At 57.9% G+C, this 17,585-nt stretch overlaps 1 protein-coding gene across 2 annotated transcripts in view; it reads left to right on the top strand.

Annotated features, from left to right (window-relative positions):
* Positions 1-259: 259 nt before the first annotated feature.
* LOC120373478 (cytoplasmic phosphatidylinositol transfer protein 1-like) overlaps positions 260-17,585 on the top strand; it is a 35,684-nt gene continuing 18,358 nt past the window's right edge. For both annotated transcript variants that reach the window (XM_039491927.1, XM_039491928.1), the window contains exons 1-2: positions 260-614; positions 15,407-15,555. In XM_039491927.1, coding sequence (XP_039347861.1) covers positions 567-614; positions 15,407-15,555 — 197 coding nt within the window. In that variant the 5' untranslated portion in view covers positions 260-566. The remainder of the gene's footprint in view (positions 615-15,406; positions 15,556-17,585) is intronic.

Below are 17,585 nucleotides of genomic sequence, written 5' to 3'. Positions count from 1 at the left end.
GCTGAGAGGTGCAGACCTTCCCTCAGCAGGGAAGGGGTTAAAGCCCAGTTTAGATCTCTCCCTCCCCCGTCTCTATGGCTGTTTCTTGCCCCCAATGGCTGATGTGTGGAGCTGACACAGCTGGGGGTGCTGGCCTCCCCTCCTTGCCCAGCTCCTGGATCCTCCAGCTCCTTCCCTTGGTACATGCCAGGTTGTTACACTCTAGTTTGGTGACCTCACAACCACTGCCATGGCAACGGCTTATGAAGTCACAAGCAGAGCTGTGCCGGTAGCAGGGGAGGAAGGAGAGAGGAGCCTTTGCTCTGACTAAGAAGGGATCGGAGAGTCCCCGGGCATACGGGCTGGAGCCCAGCTGTTGCTCTGCTCTGATCTCTTCTCTCCCCACGGGCGGGTGTTTCTGTCTCCCTGCAGAATGAGTCCTTCTCCGAAGGAGGCTTGGGTGCCACTCTGCTTTCTCCACACTGACGTTTCCACTTGATCCAGCGCTCCCATCTGCCCCCTGCTCTCGGCTTCCTTCCAGAGGGGCTGCCCCTGCACCTTGAGCCCAGCAGAGCGAGGGGGCCACCATGCTGATAAAGGAGTATCGGATCTGCATGCCACTCACCACTGAAGAGGTAAGCGCTCGGCTGCTCTCCCGGGGGGCCCTGCAGGTGGAAGGAGCAGTGTGGGCTGGACCCCAGGTGGCGAAAGGATTAGATGGAACACTCTATTTGCTGCGAGGGACATTGCGGCCCCAAAGACACCAGCCACAAGGGGGTCTGCCCTTCCCGTGAGCCAGGCGACACTGCCCAGCGTGAGGGGGTGCAACATAGCTGCCCCGCTGCATGGGGGAGAGAGGGTGGATAGCAGCAAGGGGCAGAGGAGGGGATCAGGGTTGAGAAGAGATACTGTACGAGGGGTATAGCAGCAGGTGGGGAGGAGGGAGCAGGGTCTGACAGGGAGGAGGGGTGTGATGGGGGCAGAGCAGGTGGGACAGAGATGGGGAAGGGGGAGGAGGGTCTGACGGGAGGAGGAGTGTGATGGCAGAATAGCAGATGGAGGGGGACAGAGGGAGAAAAGCGGAATGATGGGGCGGGATAGCAGCAGGCAGTAAAGTGGAGAATTGGAGTCTAATGGGGTATATTAGACAATAGGATCGCAGCAGGTGTGTGGGAGATGGGGGATCGGGGCTGGGATGGGGTGAGGGGTACGATGGAGCAGGGTGGCAGTGGGGAGTATGGGGGGAGCTGAAGGTGAGGGGTACGATGGAGCAGGGGCAGTGGGGGCATGGGGAGAGGGGTACATTGGAGCAGGGTGGCAGTGGGGATCATGGGGAGCTGGGGTGAGGGGCACGTTGGAGCAGGGTGGCAGTGGGGGCATGGGGGAGCTGGGGTGAGGGGCACGTTGGAGCAGGGTGGCAGTGGGGGCTATGGGGGGAGCTGAAGGTGAGGGGTATGATGGAGCAGGGTGGCAGTGGGGGTGAGGTGGGGAGCTGGGGGTGAGGGGCACGGTGGGGCAGGGTGGCAGTGGGGGTATGGGGAGCTGGGGTGAGGGGCACGGTGGGGCAGGAGGCAGCAGGGGTGAGGTGGGAGCTGGGGGTGAGGGGCACGGTGGAGCAGGGTGGCAGTGGGGGTATGGGGGAAGCTGGGGGTGAGGGGCACGATGGAGCAGGGTGGCAGTGGGGGTGAGGTGGGGAGCTGGGGGTGAGGGGCACGGGGGCAGGAGGCAGCAGGGGTGAGGTGGGGAGCTGGGGGTGAGGGGCACGGTGGAGCAGGGTGGCAGTGGGGGTGAGGTGGGGAGCTGGGGTGAGGGGCACGATGGAGCAGGGTGGCAGTGGGGTGAGGTGGGGAGCTGAGGGTGAGGGGCACGATGGGGCAGGGTGGCAGTGGGGGCATGGGGAGCTGGGGTGAGGGGCACGATGGAGCAGGGTGGCAGTGGGGTGAGGTGGGAGCTGGGGTGAGGGGCACGTTGGAGCAGGGTGGCAGTGGGGGTATGGGGTGAGGTGTGGGGGTGAGGGGCACGATGGAGCAGGTGGCAGTGGGGATCATGGGGAGCTGGGGGATGCACGTTGGAGCAGGGTGGCAGTGGGGGCATGGGGAGCTGGGGTGAGGGGTACGTTGGAGCAGGGTGGCAGTGGGGGCATGGGGAGCTGGGGGTGAGGGGCACGATGGAGCAGGGTGGCAGTGGGGTGAGGTGGGGAGCTGGGGGTGAGGGTACAGTGGGGCAGGGTGGCAGTGGGGGTATGGGGGAGCTGGGGTGAGGGGCACGGTGGAGCAGGGTGGCAGTGGGGGTATGGGGAGCTGGGGGTGAGGGGCACGGTGGAGCAGGGTGGCAGTGGGGGTATGGGGGAGCTGGGGTGAGGGGTACGTTGGAGCAGGGTGGCAGTGGGAGGTGAGGTGGGGAGCTGGGGGTGAGGGGCACGATGGAGCAGGGTGGCAGTGGGGGCATGGGGAGCTGGGGTGAGGGGCACGGTGGGGCAGGAGGCAGCAGGGGTGAGGTGGGGAGCTGGGGTGAGGGGTATGGTGGGCAGGGTGGCAGTGGGGTGAGGTGGGGAGCTGGGGCGAGGGGCACGGTGGGGCAGGAGGCAGCAGGGGTGAGGTGGGGAGCTGGGGCGAGGGGCACGGTGGGGCAGGAGGCAGCAGGGGTGAGGTGAGGAGCTGGGGCGAGGGACACGGTGGGGCAGGAGGCAGCAGGGGGCATGGGGGAGCTGGGGGTGAGGGGTACGGTGGAGCAGGGTGGCAGTGGGAGGTGAGGTGGGGAGCTGGGGTGAGGGCACGTGGAGCAGGGTGGCAGTGGGGGTGAGGTGGGGAGCTGGGGTGAGGGGTACGGTGGGGCAGGAGGCTGCAGGGGGCATGGGGAGCTGGGGTGAGGCACGATGGAGCAGGGTGGCAGTGGGGGTGAGGTGGGGAGCTGGGGTGAGGGGTATGGTGGAGCAGGGTGGCAGTGGGGGTGAGGTGGGAGCTGGGGTGAGGGGCACGGTGGGGCAGGGTGGCAGTGGGGGAATGGGGAGCTGGGGGTGAGGGTGCACGGTGGGGCAGGAGGCAGCGGGGGTGAGGTGGGGAGCTGGGGTGAGGGTGCACGGTGGAGCAGGGTGGCAGTGGGGGTGAGGTGGGAGCTGGGGGTGAGGGGTGCGATGGAGCAGGGTGGCAGTGGGGGTGAGGTGGGGAGCTGGGGGTGAGGGGCACGGTGGGGCAGGAGGCAGCGGGCGGTGAGGTGGGGAGCTGGGGTGAGGGGCACGGTGGGGCAGGAGGCAGCGGGGTGAGGTGGGAGCTGGGGGTGAGGGTTACGGTGGGGCAGGAGGCAGCGGGGTGAGGGGGAGCTGGGGTGAGGGGCACGGTGGAGCAGGAGGCAGCGGGGGGTGAGGTGGGGAGCTGGGGGTGAGGGGTACGGTGGGGCAGGAGGCAGCAGGGGGGATACAGGTAAGGAGTTGGGGGTGAGGGGCCCAGATGGGCAGGATGGCAGTGGGGGGTAAAGGTAAGGAGTCAGGGGCTCTGAGGTGCAGGATCTTGGATCTCGTCCCCCTGTACCAAATGGGAGGATCCGGCTCAGAACATGGGGTGGCAGGGGGCCGTCCTAGAGCCAGGGCTGACCAGATCCAGCCGAGAGGGGCAAAGCTTCCTCCCTGTGATGTGTGTCTGGCTGATGCAGAAAATCCCACGGCCGAGGGCGAACGAGCTGGGCAGCAGGGCTCTGGGGCTGCAAGAACTGAGAGCAGAGGAGGGCAGATCCCCAGGGTGTCAGGCGGGGAGCCCTGCGTGGGTGGAGAGCTGGCGCTAGCACCCCGCCCACCTCCCCTTTCTGTGCCTCTCCTTCTCCCTGCCAGGCGCCCTCCCTGGCCAGTGGAACCCAGCCCTCCCTGGCACCTGTTACCTGCTCCGTCCCCGCCCAGCCCAGCCAGCCGGGTAGAAGTGCTCAGAACAGAGGCAGGGTCTCAGTCTCCCCAGCCTGGGGTTGGGAGATCCACAGGGAGAGGGGCAGAGAGAGTGGGAGCTCTGGGCTTCCAGCATCACATGGGGGAGGAGGGAGCCAGGCAGGAGTGTTCAGCAGGCTCGGGAGCTCCCTGCACTGCTGCTGTGTGGCTCGTCCTGGGGAATTTGTCCCGTGCTTCCAGGGGCTGAGCTGAGGACTAGGCTGTAAGAGCTGATTTCTGAGTTCTGTTAGCAGTGCCATCAAGCGGTTCTTGGTGCGCATTTAGTGAGCAGTTGCTGAGGTCTGAGCTCCTTCCCCACTATGCTGGAAGGGTCCAGTGCTGCAGGGTCTAGCAGGCATGGAGCTGGGAGTAGATGATCTGCCTAGCACTGCCACTGGGTCACCGTGTGGCTGTGGGTACCTGCCTGAGTTTCCCCATCTGTAAAATGGGCACAGCAATCCTGAGCCTTATTTAAAAAGACATCTGTGGAGCACCTGCTGGTGTCCACAGAGAACATTTCCAGCTGTCATATTGCATTACATCCCAGCGCCAGTTTGTATACTGCGTTCCCAATGTTACGTTTCCATTGAAGCAGTTCCTGGAGTTGCCACAGAGGCATTGAGCGATGGGGTCAGGTGGTGAGAGGGGACAAGCACGGAGTTAAAATGTGACCCACACCGTGGAAAAGTTTGGGAGTCCTCTGTTCTGTGCTAAGAGCACTGGTGTAAGCCCTAACCTGCAGGATGCTGACTGTAGAACTGTTCTCAGGGGACCTGACACTCGGGGCTGGTAGAGTGTGTGACGCGAAAGCACTAGGCAGGAGCCGGTGGCGGCTAAGTGTGATGGCTTCCATGTGCAGTGGCAAGTGTGCGCCACCAGGTAAAAAGGCTAGTGACTTGCAGGTGGCATTTCGGAAGGCCTGCTGCAGGGGAAAAAGCTAAGCAGAGTCAGGCAGGCTTATGACCTGGATGGGAAACCGCCGGGTGCAGTGGGAAGCAGCACTGTTGCTTCAGTAACCGGTGCTCCTGGCTGTTCCCAGTATGACCCCTGGAAGCTTCAGTGATGGATGTGCTGGAGAGACCCACGCAGATAGGTACATGTTAAGGGCCACTGGGTTGCTGGACCCAAATCTACCCTTGCTTACGCCACTGTAAATCTGGAGTAGCGCCTATGAGGTCAAATGGAGTGACTCTGATTTTACAGTGTTGTAACTGAGAGCAGATTTTGGTTCGTTGCTGTTTGGAAGAAACAGGAAACTCAGGTTCAGAACACTTGTGAGCATCAAAACTCCGCCATAGCACACTCTGAGAGAGGCATAGCTCTGGCCCTGTTCCAGCGAGGAGTCATTGCACTCTACCAATCAAAAATTCCCCCAGCAGTTTCAGTTGGGTACAGTATTTGTCCCCACTCCCTGTCTTTAACTCTTGCGCAGGGTTGCTGTGCACTGTTAAAACAGCTGCTCTGCTCCACTTCAGAGGTGGCTGCATGTTAGTGGCAGGGGAAGTTCTTCCTGTATGTGTGTGTTGTAAAGCGCTTTGGGATGGATTTGGATGAAATATGCTGTGTGGGGTAATTGTAAGATCACTCTGTCCACAGGGCCCATCTCTGCCTCGTGCCACAGACCTGCAACAATCTCAACTTCCCTGGCACCATATGTTCCATGGCTGGGCACTAGCCAGACATGCTGCTCTCCCATACAAGAAATGGGCGCGTCATCTCTGCCCATGGCCCCATTCACGGTCTTTGGTGTCGTGCCACCTACTTGGCACAGGTTTACTGAGGGCAGCTGGATCGCTGTGGGAAAAGGGACTTGGTGCCAGTGGCAGATTGAGAGCCGCATGTGAGTGGAAGGCAGCTGCTTGGGTCAATCCTTAGGCTCTAACTCACCAATCAGACTGAGGGCTGACCTGTCTGGCGTGAGTGCAGGCGCATGCATGTGCTGGGAGCAGAGTCCTACATGGTTGATGGAAGCAGAGAGCTGCGTTTGCTGGGAGACGTGACCTGGAGGGAGAAGGGGTTGGTGGGGGTGTTAAAGAGGAGAGCAGTGAATTAGTGGGGCAGTGACCGGAGTGGGCCCCATGCATTCTAGCACAGCTGGGCCTGGCCCCCAACTCCAGCCAGTTCCACATCCAGATCTGCGTTCTCCCACGGGAGCTGATCTCTAGTTTCCAAACTGGCCAGGAAGCGCGTTGTGGGGAGGGGAGCTCGGGCAGGCGCTGCAATGCAGTTGTGGTCTGCATCGGCCTGCTGTTCAACAGGACAAAGCGACAGCAGCTGTGGGGTGGGGGTGGAGGGGCGGGGGGATGAAGGCTTCAAGCTGCCGTGCAGGTCTGCTGTTTGCGGGCAGGAGGGGCCGGGTGTGTATAAAAGACGACCAGAGGGGAGGCTGTGGTTTGATAGCAGGCCCCGAGCTCAGCATGGGAGCCCAGGGTCAGCTACATGTGAGGCCTCCCCTGCACGGGAAGTGTCAGGCAGGCAGCTTCCTGCCTCCTGCAAAAGGCCTTCGTTACCGTGGCAGCGTGCGTCATGGAAACTTCCTCATTGACAGGTCTTCTGAGAAACCGAACTGAAGGTACGTTAAGATGCTGAGCGTGGAGAGCCCTGGGCAGCAGCCCTGCATGGTGCTCACAGTAATAGCGGCCCTGCTCTCACCCCTCCCATCTGAGGCGCTCCAAGCACTCTGCAAACACTCATCAATCAATGCTCGGGGGACCTGGGCATGCGAGAGCATTGCCCATGTGATATGTATGGGGAAACTGAGGCACGGAGCCAGGCAGTGACTTGCTCAAGCTCACTCAATGAGTGGCAGAGCTCGGAACTGAACCCAGAAGTCCTGACTCCCCAGGCCCCTGCTGTAACCATTGGGTGACACTTCCGGTCCTTATGGGGCTGTGCTGGTTTTTGGAGCTATGGGAAGGGATCGGTATGTAGGATTTGCCAAGGCAGATGGATGCATCCCAGCAAACCCACTTAGGCCAGCATCTCCCCTACTTTTCACAGGATGGGGCGATGCTATTGCCATGAAGGGGTGTGTGTGCAGGGGGTGAGGGGGGGGCTTGTGTTGGCCCACCCCCCCCCCCACCCCACCCCCAACACACACACTGCCCTTATAGTGTTCACTTGTTCAGCTCCTCTGCCCAGTGCAAGTCCTCCCTAAGCCTGGCCCCTTTGGGTATGATTTTCCGAGGTGAGCGCCTGCAGTTCCCACTGACTTTGGCTGGAGCCGTGGGCACTCGGCACCTCTGACATCCAGGTCAGGTGGGTGGGACCTGTGTGGAGCTCCCCCCAGCTTCCCCATGGAACACATCCTCAGGGTGGGGCAGGCCCCCGCTAACCTTTGGGTGGGACTGCATGGCCTCTGAGCACTCACCCACTCTGCAGGAGTGAGGCAGGGAGAGTGATGCAATCTCTGCTGTGGTCAGCTGGCACCAATGCAAGGGGAACCTCCTGGTGGCTGGATGCTTGTGGTTCTGGGTGCTCTGGAAAAATGGGGCCCTGTGCAGTATCAGAGGCCACCTCTGTTGTGTTTGGGTATTGACACTGCAAACTGAAACCCGTGTTTTGGAGCGTAGGGGTTGCAAGGCTCTCTCTTGGGCCAGCCGGGGTCACTGCAGCAGATATATTATTTGTATTGCTGTAGTGCCTGTAGGCCACAACTGAGATCCGGGCTGTGCTAGGTGCTGTACAGACACCTAGGGGCCTAAGCCCCGGATCTGAATTCGCTATTAGAACTATGGCAAAAAGCCTTTAGTGACCTACAAGGTGAACCTATGACTTTTCCCTAGTGCTGAAAACAATTGGCTTGTGATTGATTAAATACAACAGATTGAGGATTCCTGGCTGTGGCACAACAGCCCTGGGGTGATCTGGGGAAGCTGGCTGCGGCAATGCATGTGCTGATGGGGTTTAATTTAAGACCGCATGCGCTCCTCAAGCAATTAGTCTCCTTTAGCACGCAGTATCGTAGGATGAGGAGATCCGAGCTCTGTAGTGTTGTCAATAATTATTCCATGACTAATGCTGTGCATTGTCATTGCTTACAGCTAGCTGTGCCTATGCCAGAAGCACAATACGCGGCTCCAGAAGGGCTACGAGTATTTACCACTAGTAACCTACAATATATTTCCAGGCAGCTACTTTTAGAAGCAGATCTTGACCTTATTCATGCTAACTGCTGTAGGCGTGTGCTAGTAGTGATTCCCCACGAGGATAGCAGCAGTAGCATACAGCACACTGCCCATGCTTGCAGAGAGCTGCGAGGAGCTCTATAGTAAGTTACACTGTCTGTGGTACGGAGCTGTGAGTTTATCTGTGGAAAGCTACCATGCCCATAACTGTGGAGACTGTTGATAAGCTTAGTAACATATAGGAAGCAGTAGTGGCATGCTTTAAAACTGAGTATATCGATAGTAATCTAAAACAACGATTCTCAAACTTTTGTACCGGTGGCCCCTTTCACACAGCAAGCCTTTGAGTGTGACCCCAACCGTATAAATTAAAAACACTTTTAAATATATTTAACACCATTATAAACTCTGGAGGCGAAGCAGGGTTTCGGGTGGAGGCTGGCAGCTCGCGACCCCCCATGTAAGAACCTCATGACCCCCTGAAGGGTCCTGACCCCCAGTATGAGAACCCCTGATCTAAAATATCTATGCTTGATGAGACCTCGCAAGTATCCCTCTTAGAATCAATGTAATATCATATCCATGTCTATGGAGAGCCGTGGCTAATCTGCTTACAGCACTGGTGCTTAGGGTTCCTCTGAGCTATACTCTAGTCTCTCAATAGTAAACTATAGTGTTAATGTTTATGAAGAGGCATAAATTCCCATCAGCAAGCCCCGGTAATTACAGTAGGTCCCCAGCATCCCTATACAAAGGGTACTTTGTAGCTTGATTAGAAAGGGCACATCAGCAATTTATTCAGGATGCACCCTAGCATATCTTTTTCCAAATGTACACTGGGGACTGCAGGGCTGTCAGTTTCTAATGTGCTAAGAGAGCAAAGATTTCATGTTAACATCTGGAGAACATTTACAGTTAGGTGAAGTGGAGATAAGATCTCTCTGGCAATTAGAATGATGAATAGGATCTTCAGTGGAACAGTAAAATAATTGTTATGCAGAAGCATCATCAAATATTTTTTTTCCGCTCCCATGTTATTTATTGAACAAAAAGTCAATGTTTTTTTCAGCAGACTCCTCCAGAAGGGGTTTATTGTGCTTGAAAAGCTGGCGAACTATCTCCAGGCTCCACTTTATAAAGGGAAACGACAGATAGGCCAAAGATGGCTCCCGGTTGCTCGGACTGGAGCTGTCACTCCTGCCATTCCCTGGTTTCCGTTGGGAGAGATCTGGTAGTACAGTACAGTGGCTAGAGCCCTGGACTGGGATTTGGGAGATCTGGCCTGCTGTGAGCAGCTCACTTCCCGCATGTGTGCCTCAGTGTCCCCTTCGAGCCCTTATCTGTTTAGATTCTAAACTCATTGGGGCAGGGACTGTCTCGCATGATGTATGTACAGCGCCTAGCACAATAGAGCCCTAAATCTCAGCTGGAGTCTATAGGCGCTACTGTAATACAGCTGTTTATAAAGGATACCCGTGGCAAGATTGTGGCCTGGAGCCATAGCATTCCAAGCAAGCAGCGTCCCTCCCTGGACACCCTGAGAACATCCTGGTTAAAATCAGGTTAAGTCTGACATGGGGCTGAGCAAACAGTCCATGCAGCCAGTGGAGGAGTACTTGGAAGCTGATCCGCTTGGAGTGGTTCATGTTTGCACAGCAGAAACTAGCCCTTTCAGTGGTGCTGTTTGAGCTTCACCAGCCAGACTGTTTGCAGTGTCCCCTGTGAGCAGAAGTCTCTGCTAACACACTGAGACTCAGTATGAGGGGACAGAATTAGCAGCTTCCTTGACTCCATCTGGCCTGGCTGGAGGCCTGTGGGTGTGCCTGAAAGAGTCTGAGTGTGCTAACCTCCTCCCCTGTACCCCGGCTGCTGGATGGAGTGACTTACCATATGCGCCTTTAGACATAGAACATGCTCTCCCTGCTCTAGGCCTCAGGATTGGAGGTGGCTGTGTGCCCTACTGGGACGAGCTTGGACTAGGAGCTGGGATCATCCTCGTATGGGCCTGGTGCCACAGGGAGGTTTCCTAGGGTCAGCTCCAGGCATGTCAGTTCGCGCACTCGTCCTCCCAGTGAGTCTGTTGCATTATCCACACTGGAACCCAGGATTATCCCAGCTTCTGCTGCATGCTCTTCCCAGTAGGCCACACAGCCTCCTCCAATCCTGAGGCCTGGGGCAGGGAATGCGTGTTCTCTTCACTAGCTGCGGGCGATAGACTGAGGCATGTTGAGGCTTTGAAATGAGATCACTGCGGGGAGAGGCATAGACCCCAGTTACAAAAAGAAATGGGCCTCACCCCCATGCCATGGGTAATGCCAGTGCTCCCTGCTCAGCCCAGAGGACTGTCAGAACTGCAAACAATGGAGTGTTTCCAGCCGCAGATCCCCCAGCTCAGAGCTCTCAGTCAGCCCTGGCTGTTTGTCTGTGATAGCAGCAGTGCAGGGGTTGCTCTCTGGCTGAGCTGGAGAGTTAGCCAGGGAGCCCAGGCCCAAAGGTCATTTGGTGGATGTAGCGCTTTCATTACTCACTGTTATTTGTATTGTAGCAGCAGCTAGAGTCCCTGAGCAAGGGCAGAGTCCCCTCATGCTAGGGGCTGTGAGCCTGCGAACTGACAGGCTAAACGGACAAAAGGCTGGGGGAAACTGAGGCACCGGGCTGTGAAATGACTTGCCCACGGTCATGCTGCAGTTCAGCAGCAGAGCTGGGAATAGAACCCAAGTCTCCGGAGTCCCAGTCCAGTGTAGTAAAGGGAGTGTAGTTTCTCAAAGCCCCCCCCACACTCGTTGGGAGACAGCACTGCACCATGGCTTAGGTTTGCAATGCCTAGGTGTCTGACCAGGTCTGGCTATAGTGCCTTTTCCTCAGCCTGACTGAGACCCTGGCCGGGTGCCCTCAGACTGCGTCCCCAGGGAGATCCCCACCGGGTGGGAACAGCTGTATCCTCCCCGGCTTGGGGAGAGGGCGGGGGGAAGCAAGCCCCCGCCTGGTGCCGCTGAGGCTCCTGCAGTGGCTGGCAGGTGTGAACGGACATGCTCTCTGCTGATAGCTTATCTGCTCAGCCCTGTTTCCATGTGCCGAACTCATTATTAATATTTACACAGGCAGCAGCACTAGGTAATGGATGGGAAGGCTGAGCAGCTACTGACAATGGAAGCTGACTCAGCCAGCCGCGGGGAGACGCTTCCTGGGCCGCTAGAACCTTACTACAGCCCCACGGCATAGTAGGGGGAACTAATACCCCGGCTGTGCTCCCCAGCCTGTGCCTACCAGGATCCTCTGCTGGGAGAGGCTCAGACAGGAGCAGCTGGGAGTTCCTCTGCATCCAGTGCTCCTGTCCTGCTCCCTTCAGCACCCCCTGCTAGGAGAGGCCAGGACTGCAGTGGCTATGAGTGGCTGCAGCAACACCGGCTGGGAGAGGATCTCCAGGATCCTCCCCTCCTCCTGCGCTCTGCCTGTGCCAAGGCAGGGATCCATTGGGGTCTCTGATATCAGGGCTGGCGCAACCCATTAGGTGACCTAGGCGGTTGCCTAGGGCACTAACATTTGGGGGGCGGCGGCCAGATCTTCGGCCGCCCCGGTGGTATTTCGGGGGTGGGACCTTCCGCCGCCTAGGGTGCCAAAAAGGCTGGCGGCGCTCCTGTGTGATATGAACAAAGGCCAGGCAGTTACTTCTGGGGCAGGAGGAGGACCAGCGCGGAGGGAACAGGGAAGCCAATTGGAGGGCTGAGAGCCTGAGGCTCAGCCCCACCCTTTTCATCCTCAGGAAACAATAGAAAATCCAGAGGCCGCTAATGAGGCTGATTGAGTTCCTCTGAAAGGTCCCACTTGGTCCCCTCTCCCAGACCTCCTGGGAGGAAGGAGGATGGCTGGGGGTTGTGTGGTGGAGTTTGAAAAAGCTGCTTGGAAGGTGAGAATAGGGGCAAATCCCTCTCCCCCCTTCTTATGGGGGCACAGAGGTCTTTGCCAGCTGCAGGACCATGGCCATCCCCTGTGGAGGTATGGGGGTGGGGGATTCCAGGGGCTATACCCCCTCTATCTGCAGGATGTGTCAGTGGGCAGGGTTGGTGGATGTGCCACAATGCACCCCCCGCCTTCCCGAGAGGTCATATTGGGTGCCACTGAGTAACATGAGGTGCTGTCACCCCTTCCTTCTCCTGCAGACAGCCATGCCCTGTTTCTCCCTGCCTTGCTGAATGCTGGCGTTCAGCCTGGGTGCTGGGCTCTGTTGTGCCACCTCTGCCCCCCCAGGCAACTCTGGGTGCTGCCATCCCCAACATGGGCCAAGCCTCCACATGGTGGCACCCTGCATGATTTGGCGCAGTCTCCTTTTGCTTGGGGCTGGAGCATGCTCAGTGGGATGGTAGGAAAGTCTGGGACCCCCCTGCTCTAGAGAGGCCTTCAGCTCTGCTAGGCTCTCAGCTTGCAAGGAGCGGCCAGGCCTTTTGCTCAGCCATGCCAGCTGGGGCTCACGGTGGGGTGAGGAGGCCGAGGGCAGAGCCAGCCACATGATGCCGTGCTCACAGTCCCCCACTCCAGAGCCTCCTCTACCAGCTGGCTGGTGCTGCCATGGCAACCCAGGGCTGCACTCTCCCCACACCCTGACCCCCAGACTGTGGCAGTGGAGGGGAGCTGGGTGCTGATTGCATCCCCTGAGTGGTGTGCACAGTGGCTGCTCCCCACCATACAGCAGATGCTGCCCTCTAACTGGTGAATGAGCGTGGGGGTAGGGGGGCAATGATGAGGGGTGGCTGGCCCCCCTGAGCCGTCCCGAAGGTCGGAATACAAGCTGGGTCTGAACCCGTTTTCCCTCACTGTGGTGCTGGCTCATGCACAGGGCCCGGGAAGGGCAGCATTTAGGGCAAGCGTGGGTGTGGACCCTGATGGCTCTGGGGGTGAATGACATGAATGAGGAAACCACAGAGGATCTAAGAGGCAGCCCTGCAGTGCAGAAGCAGAGGCCGTGGTTTATCGCTTGTATATTGCTCTGTGCTGCCCCAGAGCTGCCTCGGGTCAGGCTTCCCTGGGCTAGGTGTGCAGCCATATCCTCACCCACTGGGAGGGAGCCTCTTGCGCTTCTCTGCAGCGCCCCCTGCTGGTAAGTGCAGAGCTCAGCGCCCATGTCCAGCCTTCCCCTGCTAGGAGGTGCTTTCCCTACCAAAACAATGGTTTCTGCTCAAAGCTCTGTGCCAAGGCGCAGGGCTGGGGCAGGGTGCAGACGCCTAGGGCTGGATATAGACCTGGAAATCCCTCTGTCTCCCCTGGTAACAGCGACCCCTTTAGAGCAGGGTGGAAAAGCCTAGGGCTGAATGGACGTTGGCTCCAATGCCGTGTGGTGCTGAGTGCCCTCAAACCCCACTGACTTCACCTGGAGTTGAGGGCTCGCAGCACCTTGTGGGATCAGGCCCTAGGTTTCCAGTGTACCAAGAGAAGGGTGATGACAAGGTTGAGGAATCGGGTGGTGTGGGGCTAAAGCAGTGTGCAGGTGGGACCTGGAGAGGTGGGAGCAGCCCCAGTGGAGGTGGAGCGTGAACTGCTCTCTCCCCTAGAAAGAGTGGAGCCCTGCAGTGTAGAGGTCTGGACCTGCTGCTCGGGAGCATGGCTGAATGCAAGAACAGGCAGTCTCCGTTCCCCTTTTTGCCCTCAGCATGAGCCGGGGGAAGGGGACGGGAAGCATGATGGAGCCTTCCATTCCATGAAGCTACTTGCCAGGGGCGGCTACAGGCACTAGCGCACCAAGCATGTGCCTGGGGCGGCAAGCCGCGGGGGGTGACCTGCCGGCAGCCTGACTGCCACCCTCACAGCAACCTTCAGCTGCATGCCTGCGGGAGGTCTGCCGGTCCCGCAGTTTCGGTGGCGAGTACGCTGAAGGCGCGGGACCGGCGGACCTCCCACAGGCATGCCACCGAATCTGCATTAGCAGGTGACCTCCTGCAGGCATGCTGCCGAATCCGTGTTACCAGCGGACCTCCTGCAGGCATGCTGCCAAATCCGTGTTACCAGTGGACCTCCTGCAGGCATGCTGCCGAATCCGTGTTACCAGTGGACCTCCTGCAGGCATGCTGCCGAATCCGTGTTACCAGTGGACCTCCTGCAGGCATGCCGCCGAATCCGTGTTACCAGCGGACCTCCTGCAGGCGTGCTGCCGAATCCGTGTTACCAGCGGACCTCCTGCAGGCGTGCTGCCGAATCCGTGTTACCAGCGGACCTCCTGCAGGCATGCTGTCAAATCGTGTTACCAGTGGACCTCCTGCAGGCATGCTGCCGAATCCGTGTTACCAGTGGACCTCCTGCAGGCGTGCCGCCGAAAGCCGCCTGACTGCCATGCTTGGGGCAGCAAAATACATAGAGCCGCCCTTGCTACCTGCACATGCCTCTTCCACCTAGTGCTTGCAGCCCTTGACGAAGTCGCGCGTGGCAACGGGGGAGTTGTGAAGAGGTGCCAGCTGCGTTGGGGCCAGTCCCATTTAATATCCTCATTAATGATCTGGCAGGGAGAGTAAACAGCAAGTTAATGAAATTCCCCGATGATTCTAAATTGGGAAGAGCCGCAAATAAGAGCCAGGGCAGAGTATTCATCCAAAGGGAACATGGGGAGAAAAGGAGAACCCAAGGCTCAGCTTGCAAAATGCACACGAATAACACAGGGAGGGAGAAAAACAAACCATTCTGTGGCAGGGGTGGGGGAGCCTCGACAGCCCGGGTAGCCCCAGGGTAGCGTGTACCATGCACTGGAGTTGCAGTGTGATATGGCAGGGAAAACAAAGGCTCATATAATGTAGGGTGGCATATGCAGCTCTCTGGCCAGCTGGGCTGAATTCTCCAGTCATTTACCCCAGCGAGAGTGCAGTGCTCCCCTAGTCAGTGGCAGCATTTTACACTCTTTTTGTCCTGGTGTGAGTGACCCCATGTGGAGAACTGGACCATTGTTCATTTCTGGGCTCTGCTTTACTAGAGAGGGATTGACTAATTGGAAGCTTTTCAGAGAGGAGGAGCAAAATACCAACTGGGAGAGACTGAATGGTGGGGAAAGTTAAGCGAAGATTGAGGAGACTGCGGCAAGTCTACAAGGGGTGTAAATGCCAAGGCAGGAGAGGAATCGTTTGGGGTGGCCTGCGAGCGGGAGTGATGGGAGCAAGTGATAAAAGGGAAGAGGGAGGCAGGACCCCAGGAGAAAGAAGCCCAATGGAGAGGTCTGTGGCCAGTCTCCCAAGGAAGGGGTAGCAGCCCTTGGAAATGTCAAGCTGTTCCAGGCAGAACGCTGCTCACTATAGAGTTGGGAACAATCTCGCATTGGCTGAAGAGGGGCCAGAGTTGCTGCATGGCCTCCTCTCGCTCTCGCCCTGCGCCTTCCAGCAGCGCGGATCCCTGCTCATGTCCCCTCTTGTTGCAGTACCGCGTTGGACAGCTCTACATGATCAGTAAGCACAGTCACCAGGAGAGCGAAAAAGGCGAGGGTGTGGAAGTGGTGAAAAATGAGCCGCATGAAGACCCTGTCCACGGGCCCGGCCAGTTCACCGAGAAACGTGTGCACCTGTCCAGGTGAGAGTTCTCCTCTGATCCATCCCCTGGATGATCATCTGCAAAGCATAGGCTACTTCTACCATTGTCCCTGGGGGCTGAGCGCCGGGTTAAGGCTTCCCTAATAAACAGTGTCTTTCCTGAGTAAGGGGCCCCTGATCACAACCCTGACATCTTGGAGGGTGTTTTATTAAACCCCATTTGACAGCTGTGGGGCTGCAATTCTTTTTGTTCTATTTGTACAGCACCTTGCACAGTTCACAGTGGGCTCCTAGGTGCTAGCACACTGCTAATCGTAAATAATAATGTTGTGCTGTGGCTGTAGAATGGCTACAGTACAAGCAGCAGCCGTGCACGCTCCCCCTGCATGTTGCCACCTGATCTAGAGACCCCACATCTCTGTGGGCAAGAGGACAGAGGCTCTCTGCTGAGAGCGGTCCAGTTAGAGCCAGGGTGCTGGACGGCTTGTGATGTGGACACTTCACCACAAGCCTGAGATCCCCAGCTGATTCCACACAGGGCCACCAAACAACAAGGATGGGATTTGAACCTGCAGTCTGGCTCTCTTGTCCCATATGTGCCAGCTCCCCTCTCTCTCCATGCTTTTTGCATCTAGCCTTTGTTCCGGGCTTTCCAAAGACCTGGCCACTGGATCCTGCCTCTTCTCTGTGTTGGTTTCTCTTTGAAATCCCTTGGGCTCTCTCCAGCACCTCCCCCCCCCCTTCTTTCTCTGACTCGCCCCTCACCAAAAGCACTAACTCCAGGACAACTCAGCCAATCATTTGCATTTGAGCGGTTGCTTTCACCCACCCCCAGGAGCAGAATCCCAAGAAGTGTGTGACACATCCGCTACAGTGACATGGACTTCTTAGCAGCAAGAGCTCGTGAGGTTCTTGCTGAGCTGGTCCCTATCCCCAGCCGCCTTGTGTCCTTTCCTCTTGCATTTCAAGGTGGTGGTCTATCCTCCAGGCAAAGCTCTCCTCTTGCGTTAGGGCCTGGATGGTCCTGATAGGGAATCCTGCTCCCTGCAAATGTAGCTCACAGGACATCAGTGGTTACAGAAATAATTCTTGGGGCCCATCCAGGCACCATGTCCCAGCATTGTCTCACACTAGCTGCCACAGAGGAATGTTCCCACCTGCCAGCAGAAGGAGCATGTCTGTCAATATCCCCTTTACTCCGGCTCAGCTTTGATTCCTACTCCAGCCCACATGTCCCCTTCTGAGCCTCCTTTTGAGTGATCCTTGAGTACGATGGATTAATAGCTTCCCCGATCCCAGAAAAGGCTACTTCAGCTCTGCATCTTGAGAAGCAGCAGCTGGGCCAGGTGTCTCCCTAATTTACTGGCCCTCCTTTGGTAGCAGCCTCCAGGTGTCTGAATCCTAATGAGTTCCTTCAGGCAAAGGGCGGCTGCATTGGGGCAGCATGAGGAGAGCTGTGCTGGGCACTCAGGCGACTCAGGGAAGCCACTAGGGGCTGTTGATGCTGCAGGTCAGGTGTGCTTTGCTCTTGGAGCGCTCTCATCTGAGCATCTAGACGCTTTGCTAACATGAACGGAACCTCGCAGTGGGTCACTCTCCTTGTCCCCACGCTGCAAGTGGAGAGAGCGGGGAAGTGACGTGCCCAAAGCTACCAAGCGGGTCAAAGGCAGCGCTAGCAATAGACCCCAGGAGCTCTGAGCACTAGATCGCACTATTGTATAAATCTTCCCAGAGCGCCTGCTGGCAGTTTACAGAATCTGGCGGTAAATGGGCACCATGAGCAGGGCAGGATGGAAATTGCAGGGGCTTGTCCCTGAGGATTACTAGGCTCTGTTCACAGGGGTTGGCAGTGGGCCATCTCTGCACATTCAGAGAACTCAGCCATCTAAGAACCCCCTGCTCCCCACCGTGGTCATGTCAATCCCTAACCCCAGTCAATCTGTTCCAGGTGATCTCATCCCCAGACTCTCTGAGTCACCCGGGGTGACATCTGGAACCCCGCCGCTCCCAGTCCTCCTCTCCAAGGCCCTCTGGGGTGCTGGGTGGCTGCTTGCCCCATCTCCCTTCTTT

Source organism: Mauremys reevesii, linkage group 10 (assembly GCF_016161935.1).
Source record: "Mauremys reevesii isolate NIE-2019 linkage group 10, ASM1616193v1, whole genome shotgun sequence".
In the NCBI taxonomy this organism is placed as follows: Eukaryota; Metazoa; Chordata; order Testudines; family Geoemydidae; genus Mauremys; species Mauremys reevesii.
The sequence above is the reverse complement of the archived record's forward strand: the minus strand, read 5'-3'. Positions and strand labels throughout refer to the sequence as shown.